The following is a 14,324-nucleotide window of genomic DNA, read 5'->3' as shown; positions in this document are numbered from 1 at the left end:
AAATGGTGCAACGTTGGCCCTACAGTCATTCATATATGATTCCTTTGACAAGGACAGTGTGTTAGTTGTGTATTGTTTTCTTGTAATATTGATGGGAGGGGTCTAATTTCCTATCGCCGCTCCCTTTTAAATTGTCTAACAGCCCCCTTTCCATGACAGGGTGGATAAAGGTAGCAGATAATTCTTTGGCATCAAAGATCATAATACAATATGCTTTAATGTTCTAATCCTTCCTAGATTGGGCTGTATTTTACAAAACATTTATACCTGTCTTTAGGACAGAACTCTAGCCATATCCTTTTTTTATTTTTTTTTATTTTAAATATATATATAAGGGTTGGGGTTAAAACTACTGTCTGGTCTCTGTTGCTGTATTTGGTTTGAGGAGATGGCCCATGCATAGGAATTTTAGAGACAAGAAATGAGTGTAAATCTTCCAACCCAAATGGCAACACAAGGGTTTTGTAGAGTGGAGAAGAACCTCTGTCAAATTTTTACTGCTGAAGACCAACAAGATATTTAGAATGATTTAAAATATTCAATTTAAAACCCATCTCCATTGTGGCTTTAAGGCTGCTGTATTCACACTTGAGCGTTTTGTAGCTTGATGCTACAAAAACACTCAAACTTAAACCGATCAATTGTTCTCTATGGTGCCTGTTCACACCTGATCAGCTCACACTTCAAACTACAAGACGCTCAAGTGTAAATGCAGTCCTACCTTCAAACCTTCAATCCTGAGCTGTCACTGCAGTACCTGTACTGTACAATGATGTGTAATGGTTTAGCAAAGTAAAAGTCAATCAGTTAGGCTATACAGTAATACCTCGGTTTACAAACGCCTCGGTTAACATCATTTTCAGTTTATGAATGAAAATCCATTGAAAATAAAGCCTCGGTTTACAAATGTTTAACAATTTTTTTTCGCAATACGAAGTGTATGTCGGTGCCGATTTTTAAATGGATTGGAAGCTATTGTCGGGAGCGGAGCCTTTTTTTAATTCTTTTTTCGGGTCGGCGGCGGTGATGGCGGGCATCGTGATTGACATCGGATCTACTGCAGGGGACATTCTTTTAGTTTTTTAATAAAGGACTTGTCAAAGACCGTGTCCTGTCTTTATTCACACTACACTTTTTTGTTTTTTTATGAATGAGTAGGGGTACCATGTACCCCATACTCATTCACATGGGGGGGGGGACGGGATCAGTGGGGAACCCTGCTGACAGCTGAAACATTAACACATGATTGTCACTACTAAAATACTGCATGACTTGATAAAATAACTTATGTGGTATTTTAGTAGTGTTTACTTTTTTTCTGACCTTGGTTTTTAATGCATTCCTATGGGAAACGCTTTACTAATTTTTCGCTATACGAAAAGTTCCGCAGAACGAAATAAATTCGTAAACCGAGGTATTACGGTACATCTAATTTAGTAAAAATGCCCTCTAAAGATGAGAAAATGTTGATAAATCCAGGCAAGTCCTATTAAAAAGCACTCTACAATTTGCTGTAAACAGAAAGTACTGCTAACGATCCATAAGAGATAGCAGTAGTCTATCGCAAGGGCAGATATCTTCCCACCTGTCATTTACAAGAGATATCTGTTGGTCTGTGGCTATCCTTACATCCACATAAGCTGCCCAGTATTCTCTGTAACAATGCAACCAGTTGGAGCGTCAGTATTTCTTTTGGCTGAGCAGATAAATTTGGATGAGTGTTCAGCAGTTGGATGGATAAGTAGATTTGAGACCTACTAATATTTGTTTAGCTATCCTTGGTTCAAGCCCATTAACTATTTGAATCCTTGTGCTGTTAGCATTAGTAAATTGATAGGAAAGTATATCATATTTACTTGTTTTAAACAGTTTTTTTACATTTTCTTCAGTTACTTCCTAGTTTCCATGCCTGGGCAAATGATGTCATACATTTCAGGAGTCTTCAGGACGGGAGGAGGAGTTTTCTCAGCTAAGCACACCCTCCTGCCTGCATGAAAAAACACAAGGGGGAGCCTATAAGTGTAGTATTAAAAACAATTTAATAAACAAAAAGTGTTACACTCACATATATAAAGAAGTAAGAAGCATTGTAAGATGTTATAGATGACTCAGGCAAAGGGGACCACAGCCACTCATCGGATGGTATATCTGCAGCGGCGTCAGAGACCAGATGGAACCGAGAGGCAAGCCGGACATCTGCGCTACACATAAGGCACCAGCTCATGAGGTCGTGATGGAATGCGGAACCGGAAGTGATGTAAAAACACCACCGTGGACCACACTACCGGAAGTGACGTCAGGGGAGGGTGGGTCTGTAGCCTAGGTAACACATTTTGGCGCATCAGTCGGCTCCTTTCTCAAACCTCCTGCACTTAGAGGCGCCCCCTTGTGTTCTTTTTCATTCTTACAGAGATATATTCCAGTTTCTCGGTTGAGCTGCCCATAGGTGCTTTTTTATGAACTTTATGATATGGACTTAATACTACTTGTATCCAATACTGTTACTTGAGGTTTGCGCCGTATGCAATTTGTATACCTCCTGCCTGCATGCCTGAGCTAAGGACAAATGGATTCCAGGAAGTAACTGCTACATGAATCCTCTTCCCTCCTCCCTATGGCCAGAAATGCTAGGGGGTGTTTTTCTAAGTGATTTCTCAGCAAAATAAAGTATAGAGACAAGGATGGATGGGTGAAATTGCTATGAACAATAAAAAAAATAATAGAATCGTTTTTGGTTTGTGGCCCTTAGAAAAAAAATAAACACTTACAGTTTAAGTCGAAGAGGGACTTTTAATTTTACAGGTATAAAAAGGGATGCTAGCGTGGTGGTACTACATGCAGTAGTAAGTGCTAAGTGTGTCCTATTACTGATAGGTGGCACAAATGTCGCAGGCTAGTCCAGAGACCGGTAATCAACATGGCAGACAACAGTGTTGGTGCTTGCATGGAACAGCGTGTGGTGATAAAGTGTCTTGTGAACGAAAGCATAAAAACCGCAGATATCTACAGAAGACTTCAAGCACCGTAGGGTGATGAGACACTCAGCCGCACTGAGACATTTGAATGTTATGAACATTTCAGTGATGGCCGCACATCCGTCATTGATTTTCATCCCACAGCAGTCATTCCTAAGAACATTCAGTGCGTGGAACACCTGATCTTGGATAATTGACACATAACCTGTTGTGATATTGCACAAGAGACGAATCCTTGGAGGTCAGCACTAATAACGAAGTGAAGCAGGCTGTCCTAGGATGGTTCAGTCCTACTGACAAATCTTTCTATTCTGAAGCTTTCCAGGCACTAGTCAAATGCTGGGTTAAGTGTATAAATGTAGCAGGGGAGTATGTTGAAAAATAAATGCAGTTTCCACTCCTTGAAATTTGTTCTTTATATAAACTCAAAAGTCTTAGTTTGAATTCCCCTTGTATATATAATCTTTTTTTTTTTTTTTAACTGCTACAAAAAAAATTATACAATCTTTCCAAAATATTGTCAAATTGTTGTGCCTTTTCTTGGCTTATATAAGGGACAATCAATAGTGACTGTAAAAAAATTTCAAAGATGTCCCATTGCTACTCTGCTTGACAAGCCATACACTTGCAATGTCTGCTGATGACCCTTAAGCTTTAGGTCATGGTGTGAAAAAGGCTGGATTAGGAGACTGTTTGATGTCACTTTCATTTCTGCCTTGCAGAGAAACTTCAAGGCTCTGTGTAATTGTAAGCCGTCTCTCCCAGTGGTGACTCAAAGCAACCTTTTGTAGTGTCTGGCAGATCATTGTACAAATGGATATTGCATGTTCACTTAGTGCTGGAAGGCTCTGTGGAGCTCCAGTACTGTACAAATCACATCAAGGCGAGACGAGGTTCTAACCTTGAGGTACGCTGGGATTTTATTAGCACATTCCACCGAGGGAAGTTACATTTGTTTGTTTTAGTTTAGAACTGGAATTGGTACAACTGTCGTTTGTTTGGTGAAAGGATGAACATTTATGATGTTGGGTTTCAAGAAAATATAACCGTGTTGTAAAATGCAAGTTTTGATGTCTTAAAATTACAGGTTTGTTCGAACAAACGTGTATTGTATATTTATGATGCACTGGATCCCTCTTTACTTATATAGTGATTACTAGTCAATGTATTGGCATTCATTCTGCTTGTAAGTTATTTATAATTGTTAGACTTGAGGATCTATTTACAAAATGTTTTACTTGGAAGCTGCAGGTCAAAAAAGGTTTGTGATTTTCATGTGAAATCTGTTGGGTTCAGCAGTTTTTGATATTCACAGCCAACCACCTATCAGCTTTTGGGTAGCAGCTTCAAAGCACTTGCCCAATTGTGAAAATGCACAATAAACTCTTAGGTGTCAATAGATTTAACTATTGTATGTACTCAAATATACAAAACGTGTTGCTGCCCAATCAGTGTTTTTTTTTTTGTTTTTTTTAAGCTGATTTTGTTATCTGCAAACTCCTGCCACATGGTACAACCAACCAGGAAGGAACTGTTCAATGTTTGCAGTTTTCTATTTCACCTCCCTCTCTTCTTTCCCAGTTGTTAGATTATAGACATCAAACCACCCATGATTGTGGTCTTCCTGTTCCAAAAACTACCCAAGTACCTCCTATAGTGCAAAGTATTTGAATGTGACTAGCTGTCTCTGCAGAACCACACATTTTAATCCTTTATTGATATTTATTCTAGCAATATACACCGATCAGCCATGGTCCCACTTTGGCTGCCAAAAGAGCCCTGACCCGTTGAGCTATGGACACCAATAGACCTCTGAAGGTATGCTGTAACTGGCACCAAACTGTCAGTAGCAGATTCTGTAAGTCCTGGAATTGCAAGGTGGGGCCTTAATGGATAACACTTGTTTTTCAAGCACATCCCAGAGATGGACTGAGGTCTGGAGAATTTGTAGGCCAGGTCAACACCTCAAACTTGTTGTGTTCTTCTAACCATTCTTGAACCATTTTTTGCATTGTGGCAGGGCACATTATCCTGCTGAAAGCGGTCACTGCTATCGAGGAATACAGTTTCCTTGAAGGGATGTAATAGGTTAGCAACAACGTTTAGGTAGGTGGTACATGTCAAGTAACATCCTCATGAATAATGGGACCCAAGATTTCCCAGCAGAACACTGCCCAGAGGATCACACTGCCTCTGCCGGCTTGTCTAATTCTCATATTGCATCCTGGTTCCATCTCTTCTCCAGGCAAGTGATGCACATGTACCCAGCCATCCACATGTTGTAAAAGAAAATATGATTCATCAGACTTGGCCACCTTCTTCCATTGCTTCGTGGTCCTGTTCTGATACTCACGTGCCCAATTTCGGACTGTGCACTCACGTGCACTTTTGGCTGTGGATATGGGTCAGCATGGACACCTTGACTGGTTTGCAGCTACACAGCTCCATACACAAGAAACTGCAATGCCTGTTTTTTCTGTACATCAACTTCATTGACAACATACAGTGAAGAAAATACAGTAAGTGTTTGATCCCCTGCTGATTTTGAATGTTTGCCCACTCACAAAGAAATGATCAGTCTAAAAATTGAATGGTAGGTGTATTGTAACACAGAGAATAGCAACAACTAAATTCAAAAGAAATGCATGTCTAACAAATGATGCACTGATTTGCATGTTCATGAGGGAAATAAATATTTGATCCCCTATCATTCAGCAGGATTTCTGGCTACCAGGTGTCTTTCATACAGGTAACAAGCTGAGATTAGAAGCAGTCACTTAAAGGGAGTTCTGCTAATCTCATTTTGTTACCTGTATAAAAGACACCTGTTCACAGGAGCAATCAAACAATCAGATTCCAAACTCTCCACTATGGCAAAGACCAAAGAGCTGTCCAAGGATGTCAGGGACAAGATTGTAGACCTACACAAGGCTGGACTGGGCTACCAAACTATGACCATGCAGCTTGGTGAGAAGGTGACAACAGTTTGTGCAATCATTCGCAAATGGAAGAAACACGAAACAACTGTCAGTCTCCCTAGGTCTGGTGCACCATGAAAGATCTCACCTCGTGGGGTATCAATGAGCATGACAACAGTATGGAGTCATTCCAGAACTACACGTGAGGATCTTGTCAATGATCTCCAGGCAGCTGGGACCACAGTCACCAAGAAAACAATTGGTAACACACTACGATGACAAGGACTGAAATCCTGCAGTGTCCGCAAGGTCCCTCTGCTCAAGAAAGCACATGTCCAGGCCCATCTGAAATTTGCCACTGAACATCTGAATGATGCAGAGGAGGACTGGTTGAAAGTGTTGTGGTCAGATGAGACCAAAATCGAGCTCTTTGACATCAACTCAAGTCGCCATGTTTGGAGGAGGAGGAATGCTGCCTATGACCCCAAGAACACCATCCCAACTGTCAAACATGATGGTGGATACATTCTGCTTTGGGGGTGTTTTTCTGCTAAGGGGACAGAACAACTGCACCGCATCAAAGGGACGATGGGCGGGGCAATGTACCATCAAATCTTGGGTGAGAACCTTCTTCCCTCAGCCAGGGCATTGAAAATGGGTCGTGGATGGGTGTTCCAGCATGACAATGGCCCAAAACACTTGGCCAAGGCAACAAAGGAGTGGCTCAAGAAGAAGCACATTAAGGTCCTGGAGTGGCCTAGCCAGTCTCCAGACCTTAATCTGATTGAAAATCTGTGAAGGGAGCTGAACGTTTGAGTTGCCAAATGTCAGCCACCAAACCTTAATGACTTGGAGAGGATCTGCCAAGAGGAGTGGGCCAAAATCCCTCCTGAGATGTGTGCAAACCTAGTGGCCAACTACAGGAAACGTCTGACCTCTGTGATTGCCAACAAGGGATTTGCCACCAAGTACTAAGTCATGTTTTGTGAAGGGGATCAAATACTTATTTCCCTCATGAGCATGCAAATCAGTGCATAATTTGTTAGACATGCATTTCTTTTAATTTTTTGTTACTATTCTGTCTCTCAGTGTTACAATACACCTACCATTCGATTTTTAGACTGATCATTTCTTTGCGAGTGGGCAAACATTCAAAATCAGCAGAGGATCAATAATTATTTCCTTCACTGTATATCCCACCGACTTTCAGATGCCATTGTATTGAGATAACTAATTTTATTCCCTTTACCTGTCAGTGATCATAAAGTTATGGCAGATCAGTGTAGGTTTCCCCATTCTTAATTTTGCAATGATTCAGGATCCTTTATTTTTTTGTTGGATAAAGTTTTCCCTGACCAGGTGTACCTAATGTGCCACCAGACAGCAATAAAATGTGGGCCACTCTCTTTATACTAAAATTAAAATCTCTGTCCATTCCATGTAGCGTTCTTTAGCTGAATTATCTCTTGAAACTGATGTAAGGTTTGTGGGTTTTCTATTTTCTGTTTGATATGACAGTGGTGGAGACAGGCCCAAAAGGTGAAAGGCTTTGTCAGTTGTACCATAGAAATGGTTCCTAAATGACAGCTTTCATTTGCTTGATGACCTAGGGTGGAGAGAAGAGGGAGAAAATTTGTGGCTGCATGCAGAACCATTTCTTATTTAATCCATTGTATGTCAAAGGTTTTCATGATTGTTCAAGTACCATTGCATATCTGCTCCAGCTCTGCTTGCAGACTGCCCTGTCAGAATGCTTTGATTTCAAGTGTAATTTATGCCTTTTAAAACCCTCCATTGGTCTTGCAGTTTAATATTCAATGCACAGCGTGGAATGTTACATGGTCAGCTTGGACAGCTAGACACCCCCTTGTAATATATTCAAACATGATGCTAGTTCAGTGGAGTGTGCTTGGCACACACATGGTTTGAATGAGGCAAGTCAGACTAAATAAAAACAACTGTGCTCCAGTGTTTTTTTTCTCCATTATTTTTCTGTCCCTCACACATGCCCTGGTTGGATAACTATATTTTTAACCTATAGCAATTGTAATATAGGTTTGTTGGAAAAATGTTAAAGGCTAACACCAGGCAAAGAGATCAGTACACAATTGCAATACATACGTGAGTGAACTGTGTAACTGGTTAAAGAGCTGGTAAGTCTGTTTAGCCAATATTGTGATCCTGGTCTTGCTGCCAGGCGGCAGAGACGAGCCTTGGACCATACTGTACAAAGAAATGGCAACCACCCCAACCTATAAATGGCCTTTGCAGCAAGGATCACATGGAAGGGCAATGAAAAACAACAAAACAAATCCCAGCTCACATACCAGCCAGCCTGCAACAAACTGAATTAACCCTGTCTAACCGTTCACGTCAAAACAATGGGATGTACTGGATACCTTTGCTGCCATTGTGCTGTTGCTGGGTGCCCAGTGTGTCCTTATACCTGTAAGGAGAATTGGGCTCCCTCTAGGCATACCTGCCCTCAATCTATCTATTATTACATATGTGCTCCAACTCAGGAGACTTTATAGAGTTAAGACTGCAATACACTGGGGTGCTGTGATGTGGCCTCTGCAGCTTACACATATATTTGCAAATGTGTGCAAACTAATCCCCTTGTTTAACCACTTGCCGACTGCAGATAGCCTTATGACGGCTTCACTGTGGCCGGCCAGTTCTGGGAGGGAGTCATATGATGTCCTTCCGCACGCCCCCGGCAATCTCTGCGTTCGCTGTTTCCTACGGACACAGCTGATTACGTGATGTGGCAAAAGGCAAATCACAGCGCCCTTTTACCATGTGATCAGCCATGCCCAATGACACAGCAGATCACCGGTAAATGCAGTTGCCGGTTATCGGCTCCACTTTCCTCACACTGTCACAGCGTGAGGAAAGTACTACCGATAACCGGCAATTGTCAGAGGATGGATTGGCACTGATGATCAGTGCCCTGATGATTGGTGCCCAGCAGTGCCACCCATCTGTGCCCAGCAATGCCACCCATCAGTGGTGCCCAGCAGTGCCACCCATCAGTGCTGCCTATCAGTGCCACCTCATCACTGCCGCCTATCAGTGCCCGTCAGTGCTGCCTATCGGTTCAGCCTCATCAACGCACATCAGTGAAGGAGAAAAATTACCTGTTTGCAAAATTTTAGAATAGAAACAAAGTAAAAAAAGTTTTTATCAAAATTTGTGTCTTTTTTTGTTTATAGCGCAAAAAATAAAACACCCAGTGGCGAGCACATACCACCAAAAGAAAGCTCTATTTGTGTGAAAAAAATGATAAAAATTTCATATGGGTGCAGTGTTGCATGACCGCTCAATTGTCACTCCAAGTGCAACAGCGTTGAACGCTGAAAATTGGCCTGGGCAGGAAGGGAGTATAAGTGCCCGGTAGTCAAGTGGTTAAACATGAACTGTTAGGGTCATTGCAGTTTGCTGCAGGCTGGCTGGTAAGTGAGCTAGGAATTTTTGGTTGTTGATTTTTGACTTGAACCTTACTGTTGACTACTTTTCATTCAGGCAATAGAGCCTGGTCAAGCACCCACCCAAGCCTGTGACTGGCCATGGAAGAATTAGGTTTCATCACCTGACTGTTCCTTCCTGTAATGCTAAACAAGTGTGTTTTGTTGAATACTAAAAAGACCTCCATTTTATAGTTTTCCAAGTTTCCTTTTGAAGACAGCCATAGTTATTTTTCATCATTAGATGTCCTCATTCTTCTCTCTTGAATGACACCCAGCATCATGCGACTCCCCAAAACAAAAGGACATAGTATGAGTGCAGGGTTTCAAGGCCCAGCCCCCGAGGGGGCATCATCACAGCACCTTGCAACTTGGTGTAATGATGCAGATAGTGGAGCTTACATAATTGAGGGCCACCCACAAAGAGATAGACATCACCACAGACCTGAAGACATCTGGAGAAGTAAATACTAAAATAATGCCAAAAAGTTTATAGCCCAAACTTCCTGCCATAGCTGCGTTCTCAATATTGTGAAGTCAGATAAGCCTCAGGGAGAGGATGACCCCTGCAAATCACTGTGACAGGTGGGGACCTGCTAACTCTGCTGCAAAAATCTCACAATCCTTGCGCTGGCCGTACACTAGTAGAATTTTGTTAGAAAATGTTTGTTTTGGGAATGTTCATTCTGTCTTCTGATCCTTAGTGGGGTCTAATGAATAATTGTTTTTGACCGCACTGACAAGATAATGTGAAGGAGCAAGATGGGAAAATATTTCTTGATCAAGGGAATTTTCAGCAGTTTCTGCAGTTTTCTTTTGGGAAATTATTCATACCAAAATCAAATGTTAAAAGCAAACAAAATTTTAAAGTACTTGTAAACATTTGTCAAGTTCCTGTTGGCATTACTGAATATATTGCTGAGATTTTTTTGTATGGATGTTTGATAATCTACCCAGTAGGCTATATTCACACGTATGCTTAAAGTGATATTAAAGGTTTATTTCATTTATTTTTTTAAATAACAAATATGTTATACATACTTGCTCTGTGAATTGTTTTGCACAGAGCAGCCCCGATCAGAAGGGCCCTGAGGTGAGTATTGGGGGGGGGGGGAGGGGGCAGGTGTAGGGTGAAGCAGCATGTAAAAGCCTTTTTAACCTTTTTTAAAGAAAAAAAAAAACCTTCTGCCTTTACAACCACTTCTCTGGCTTTAATCCTTTTTGTTAATGTATTGTGCCAAATTCATGAAGCATATGCAACACTTTTGGCTCTGACAGTGAATCATGCACCAAATTTCTAAATGCACCACTTTTACAATGTGTCACATTGAATGCACCAAAATCAATTGTCTCGCATTCAATGCGACACATTCAACATAAAATACTGACAGTTTGTGTCCTATAAAAGTGGAGCTAATTAAAATCAACTTTCTTTTTGCAAACAGAGGGGAACTGGTATGGACAGATTTTGCCATAGTGTATTGTGTGCATTCTAAAAGTGATGAGCATGAGCCAAAGTTATGTGCAAGTTCTAGACGGCACATGAATTTGACTGCACCACTTTTAACCACTTGCCTTCTGCCCTATAGCAGAAGTACTGCTGCAGGGCGGCATGGCTGCTCAAAATCACGTGTATATATACATGATTTGCATTTCCGGGTAGGGGGCGCGTGCCGCCCTACCCGCGACACTATTGGCTGCAGGGGATGTCAATCACCAGGTCCCAGCCAGGACTCTGTGAGGTCGTCAGGGCTGAGAGGGGAGAGATCTGTGTATAAACAACACAGATCTCTCTCCTGTCATCATGGACATGCTGCTTTGTATCTCTCTGCACAGCACAGAAAAACAAAGCAGCATGTCTCCCAAGTAAAACAGCACACAATGTAAGACCCTATAACTTTCATATAAACCAGTTAATATACACTTACTGGGATTTTTTTTTAGCAAAGACATAGCAAAATACATTTTGGCCTAAATTTATGAAGAAATTAGATTTTTAATATTTTTTATTGGATATGTTTTATAGCAAAAAGTCTTTTTTTGCTTATTGCGCAAAAAATAAAAAACACATCAAATACCACTGGAAGAAAGATTTGCAAGAGAAATAATGACATAAATGTAATTTATGTACAGAGTTGCATGACCGCGCAATTGTCAGTTAAAGTAACGCAGCGCCGTATTGCAAAAAATGGCCTGGTCAAAAAAGGAAGTGGGGGGGGGGGGGAGGGGGTAAATCCTCTACAGGGCAAGTGGTTAAAACACATGACATGTTCACAAAATCTGTCTGCACCAATCTTTATGAATTCCAGGGACATTGTATTTAAGTTAGTGCATTGCCATTTTATTCTGAATGGCACCGCCATGCACATATACACCTGAACGCACAAATGTGAAGGATTTTTGCAGGAGCAGACTGACAACTCATGGGGCCCCCAGGCAATAGGGGATCATGGGGCCCCTGTGCCCTTGGCCAAACTCAATAAAGCCTATGAAAAAGGTACCAGGGGCATCTCATGTGGCCCCCTACTGACCCCGGGCCCTCGGGCAGTGCCTGAGTTTCCAAATCGTCAGTCCGCCCCTGGCTTTGTGCATTGTCCTGCACTGCAGTGGCAAGAAGTTGTGCATTTCTATTTTTTGTGTTTAGGGTCCATTCAGTGTAAAGGGGCTGTCTTAACTAGTTGCCGACCGCAGATAGCCGAATTACGGCTGCACTGCGGCCGGCCAGTTCTGGGTGGACGTCCTCCCAGAACGCGCTCTCCTGCGCGCTCCACGGGGCGCGCACCCGGCGATCTCCGTGATCGCTGTGTCCTACGGACACAGCTGATCACGTGATGTGGTAAAAGGCCAATCACAGCGGCCTTTTACCACGTGATCAGCGGTGTCCAATGACACGCTGATCAGAGGGAAATGCAAGTGCCGGTTCTCGGCTTCACTTTCCTCACGCTGTCAGATCGTGAGGAAAGTACTGCCGAGAACCGGCAGTTGTCAGAGCGAGGATCGGCACCGATCATCAGGGCACTGATGATCAGTGCCCTGATGATCGGTGCCCAGCAGTGCCACCCGCAAATTCCGCCCACCTGTGCCCAGCAGTGCACCCACCTGTGCCACTCTGCAGTGTCACACACCTGTGCCCAGAAGTGCCACCTACCTGTGCCCAGCCGTGCCACCCACCTGTGCCCACCCACCTGTGCCCACCCACCAGTGCCACCCACCAGTGCAGCCCAGCAGTGCTGCCAGTCAGTGCCACCAGTCAGTGCCCAGCGGTTGTGCCAGTCAGTGCTGCCAGTCAGTGCCCAGCAGTGATGCCAGTCAGTGCCGTCTATCAGTACCCATCATCAGTGTCACCTATCAGTGCCGCCTATCAGTGCTGCATATTAGTGCAGCCTATCCGTGACACCTCATTAGTGCTGTCTATCAGTGCCGCCTATCCGTGCCACCTCATTAGTACTGCCTATCAGTGCCCTTTAGTGCTGCCTATCAGTGCCCATCAGTGCCCATCAGTGCTGCCTCATCAACGCACATCAGTGAAGGAGAAAAATTACCTGTTTGAAAAATGTTATAATAGAAACAAAGAAACTTTTTTTTTTCAAATTTTTTGCACTTTTTTTATTTATAGCGCAAAAAGTAAAGCGCCCAGTGGCGATTAAATACCACCAAAAGAAAGCTCTATTTGTGAGAAAAAAATTATCAAAATTTCATATGGGTACAATGTTGCATGACCGCGCAATTGTCAATCAAAGTGCGGCAGTGCTGACAGCTGAAAATTGGCCTGGTAAATAAGGGGGTATAAGTGCCTGGTAGGCAAGTGGTTAAGGTAGCCCAAAAAGGTGAGCAATTTAATGAGCAAAACTATCTACCCTTAACTAGGTTAGCTAGGTAGACCTTAATTGATTGATGTATAGTCCCCCTCTGTGCACCCCCCCTTAATTGTCCTTTTATCTTCATCCAGGAGCAAACTTGGCCACTTCTCAGGTTATCCAAACACTTTGTTTTCTTACAGGGACTAGCATAGCATTTCTCTCACCCTTAAACAATTGTTTAAAATACATGAAAGGGGAGTTTTTTGGTGAAATTGGAAGGATTACCAAGATTTTTCGAAGCTGTTAACACTCTTGAGCTCCCACTATCATTAAAGTCATCACACTGTCTTTAAACTCTGTGGGATTCCTGTGGCAGTTTGTCAGCCGCCCCTTTAACAGCCTGTCCAGATATATTTACAGTTGACTGTTTATTTATAAAGAGGCAGTGTATTCCGGCAGCAGTCTGGGACACTTGTAATAATAACTGCAGAGCTGGGCTTGTGCAGAAGCCTACAGACCTACAAGCAGGGGCTTGACTTACTTGGAATTTTTAAAGGCACTGAGAAGTTGTGTTCCGGGTTACAATGGGTGGATCTCTTCTCACCACTGTTGGCGTGTAGTCAGAACTTTGGATTTTCACTAATCAACATGGCAGCTCCCAGGAAAACATGTGTGAAAGTAAGTTTCTGTTCAGGATACTTATTTAGCCTGATGAGTTTTATAGCTTTCTGTTGTGGCATATGTGGAAGACTGTGTGTGTATTTTTTTTTTTTTACATAAAAATGAATGGCATGCTGAGATTTTGTGGTGTGTGTTTGTTTTTGTTTTTTTTTTTTTTGAAAACGTACTTTATGAAAGATGTAAAAATGTCCGTTCCAAAGTAAAACCCATTTTGGCGTAATGTTTATTTTGGTTGAGCGGAGTAGAGTTGGCTGCCCTTGGATTTTGCGCTTTACGATTTCTCATAAGTGTGTTGCACGTGATTTTTTTTGTTTTGTTTTTTTTTTACCTATGTGTGTGCTTTGACCCTAGCTTTAGGGACAGGTCATTTTTGTGTTTAAAGTATATTTTAGTGGGCATTTCATGCATTACTGTACGTTTTAATGTGTTGGACAGTATATTCATTGAATGCATTTATCAAGCTGGGCTCAATGCGATTATAAA

At 42.3% G+C, this 14,324-nt stretch overlaps 1 protein-coding gene across 4 annotated transcripts in view; it reads left to right on the top strand.

The window, feature by feature from the left end:
- The window catches only part of MAPKBP1 (mitogen-activated protein kinase binding protein 1), a 248,028-nt gene that overhangs the window by 56,970 nt on the left and 176,734 nt on the right, over positions 1-14,324 (top strand). The window contains exon 1 of one of the 4 annotated variants that reach the window (XM_089686910.1): positions 13,635-13,838. The exons of the other annotated variants lie outside the window; for them this stretch is intronic. Within the exon in view, the coding sequence (XP_089543036.1) occupies positions 13,809-13,838 (30 nt within the window). The 5' untranslated portion in view covers positions 13,635-13,808. Of the gene's footprint in view, positions 1-13,634; positions 13,839-14,324 lie in introns of those variants that run through there. 4 annotated transcript variants of the gene reach the window in all.

Source organism: Staurois parvus, unplaced genomic scaffold (genome assembly GCF_062004578.1).
Source record: "Staurois parvus isolate SC_StPar_1 unplaced genomic scaffold, SC_StPar_1.0 ptg000414l, whole genome shotgun sequence".
Lineage (NCBI taxonomy): Eukaryota > Metazoa > Chordata > Amphibia > Anura > Ranidae > Staurois > Staurois parvus.
Note: the sequence above shows the minus strand (reverse complement) of the source record. Positions and strands in the feature narration are given on the sequence as shown.